A 2,433-nucleotide genomic window follows, 5' to 3' on the forward strand; every position below is an offset into this window, starting at 1 on the left:
GCTACAAATTTTATTTGAGCCTGAGTAAATGCTTAAACAATGAAAGTAGACCATTTTACCCGCAGCCAAGACAAACAGCTTGTTCTTGATGAGCCATGCAGCCCATTATGTATATTATGGGCTTCAATTGATTGCTGCTGAAGTCTAATTTACTCAAGCTGCTCTTCTCTCAGATGACTGTATTGTTTTATCAGTACATGTAAAACATAACAATGCACATAAAACTTCCCTGCCAAGAGAGGTCTCTGACACCATCTAGTGGCCTGAGAGATGCTAACAGTTAAGTCTGTAACATCGGCTCAGCAAAAACGTGCCGCTCACTGTCCACATACACAATCCCAGGGAGAATAATAAGCACAAACCTTTACGTGAGAGCCCATATTGACGGCCGCTAAGCTGGAGATCGTTGGGGATCACTGGTCTTCACTGTGACCCTAATCTGCTTAATTGCATGAAGCTGCTGAACCAGTGTCTCCGCCTGTGGCCAGGTGGCACAAACCAAACAAACACAGGAGCGAAGAGGCGACAAGGCGTTCCTCACGCTCTGCACAATATGATTCAACAAAAACTCAAGCAAGACCTGTTCACCAAACCTGTGAGTATACTGTGTAATAAGCCAGTTATTTTTTATGTTTCTTTGTTATGAGTTAGTTAGTTCAGACTATATTGTATTAATGATAGTACTGATTCTAGTTTCTCTTATTCTAGTAATACAATCACTGTACAGTTGAACAATTACTTCAGTTACTACTACTTTAGTTTTTGTCTTTCTTCATGACTCATCAGTTTTATCTTATGATCGGGGGTTGCCTGGCAATAAATGAGAGTTAGCATCATGCTGTTCAGTCATGCCCTTAAAACTAACTTTCTGCAGCTCCAGACAACATGAGTCACAGACTTCTCTATTTGCTCAGGGGCGTCCCCAGCAAGAAGACACGGTGACCGTCCAGGTTAAAAATACCCCGTTGCATCTCAACGGTCAAAACCTCAGACTAGCTGCTAAAAATGGCTGCAATTCCAAAACACCTGGCCTCCATCTGTCAGTGCACCGCCGAAAGGAAGCGGCGTCCCCGCCGCTGCGGGAGGGTACGGCGCCGTTGAGCGCGCTGCTGCTCAAGTCGTCCCTGCAGGACAGGGACGCCGAGAACCACCTCATCAGACGCCCGCTGAAGCTCTCCCCGCTGGAGCTGCCCGAGGAGGTGAGGAGCGCTCAGAAGCAGAAGCTACAGTGCGCCCAGCGAGAAGTCAAACCCGCTTCCTGTTCGCCAGCCGAGCCCCAAACGGGGAGGATGAGGTCCTGTGCGAGACAGGGACTGGTGAAAGCAGCGGGTTGCCCTTCGGCTTACACTGAGCCTCTCAAAGCCCAGCAGAAACACGCTGACGAGCATCTGAAGGACGTGGTGTGTCGAGGCACCCCTGCTCCTCTCTGCAGAAAACCTGCCCCTCTTATTCTTTCCCCGCGAGTTAAAGCGCGCGCGCGTGGCAGAGGGGGCGCGTCGCCTGAGCCCGGTTCACTCCAGCAGGAGACGTGGAGGAGGCGACCGAAGCTCTCCAGAGCCCCGTGCCTAGAAGACGAGCCGTCGGCCGCAGAGGACGGCGGCCGGGCCGGAGCGGCGCGAGGCGGAGGGCAGCGGCTGGAGAGAGCTGCAAGAAGGAAGACAACACCTGGAAAAGGCTTCAACGAGGCGCCGGCAGCCTCGCGGGAGCACGGAGGTGTCTGAAAGAGTCATCAGAAGAACGGAGGGCAACAACGTGCTCCATAGGCTCTGGATCAGCAGTCAGCTGACGGTGGAAACAGTGGATGAGTGCTTGAGAGTGAAGAAGGAGGAAAAGGCCCTCGATCTCAAAACTTAACAAGGCAGCTTCTATAGAGCATCTCCAAGTATAATATAATGGCATTTTCAAGAATTTGAACTTTCATAGACGTCTTACCCATACTGTGTCTACTTTGTATACAACAAGCATCATATCCACTCCTAAGTTCGGTCTGATGTATTTGTGTTGTTCCAGCTTGCTGACATTAACGTCAGTGAGTTTACTTCCTGAAATGCAGTAGCTGAGTGTTGTTGCAGTTTAACGGCCACTGATGCTCTTTTCTCTTCCTACTATCTATGACTCTATGTAATCTGCTTCATTCCTTATGTTTATGTTCCTTATTAAATCAATCATGTATTTACTTTAAATAAATGGCAGTACAGTTCATCATCATACTGTAAGACTTCAATGTAAAACTTGACATTTAACTTGGACTTGAAATTGTTCTGTTGTGTCTGTTGTGTTAGTGAGAAGCAAATATCGGAATGACCTTTTAAAATAGTTTAATCTCAAATAAGGACGCTGAGGCTCAGGAGGTTAATCGTGTTTGCAGATCATTACATCAAGTTTCCTTTAGCTCTGTTTTGTCCTGATGTTAAGTTATTTTTACTTGTCTTG

At 47.7% G+C, this 2,433-nt stretch overlaps 1 protein-coding gene across 1 annotated transcript; it reads left to right on the plus strand.

Annotated features, from left to right (window-relative positions):
* The first annotated feature begins 422 nt into the window (after positions 1 to 422).
* LOC114865641 (uncharacterized) lies at positions 423 to 2,208 on the plus strand. Its single transcript, XM_029166935.3, has 2 exons — positions 423 to 595; positions 915 to 2,208. Exons 1-2 carry the CDS (start codon positions 452 to 454, stop codon positions 1,719 to 1,721), a joined length of 951 nt encoding a protein of 316 aa, XP_029022768.1. The 5' UTR covers positions 423 to 451; the 3' UTR covers positions 1,722 to 2,208.
* Positions 2,209 to 2,433: the final 225 nt, after the last annotated feature.

This window comes from Betta splendens, chromosome 11 (assembly GCF_900634795.4).
Source record: "Betta splendens chromosome 11, fBetSpl5.4, whole genome shotgun sequence".
Classification (NCBI taxonomy): Eukaryota; Metazoa; Chordata; class Actinopteri; order Anabantiformes; family Osphronemidae; genus Betta; species Betta splendens.

Excerpts from the sequence above, each read along its gene's own strand:
- LOC114865641 (XM_029166935.3), top strand. The coding sequence starts at position 452 with ATGAAGCTGCTGAACCAGTGTCTCCGCCTGTGGCCAGGTGGCACAAAC. Across the intron at positions 596-914 it reads AAGACCTGTTCACCAAACCT|GGGCGTCCCCAGCAAGAAGA; the intron begins GTGAGTATACTG and ends CTATTTGCTCAG.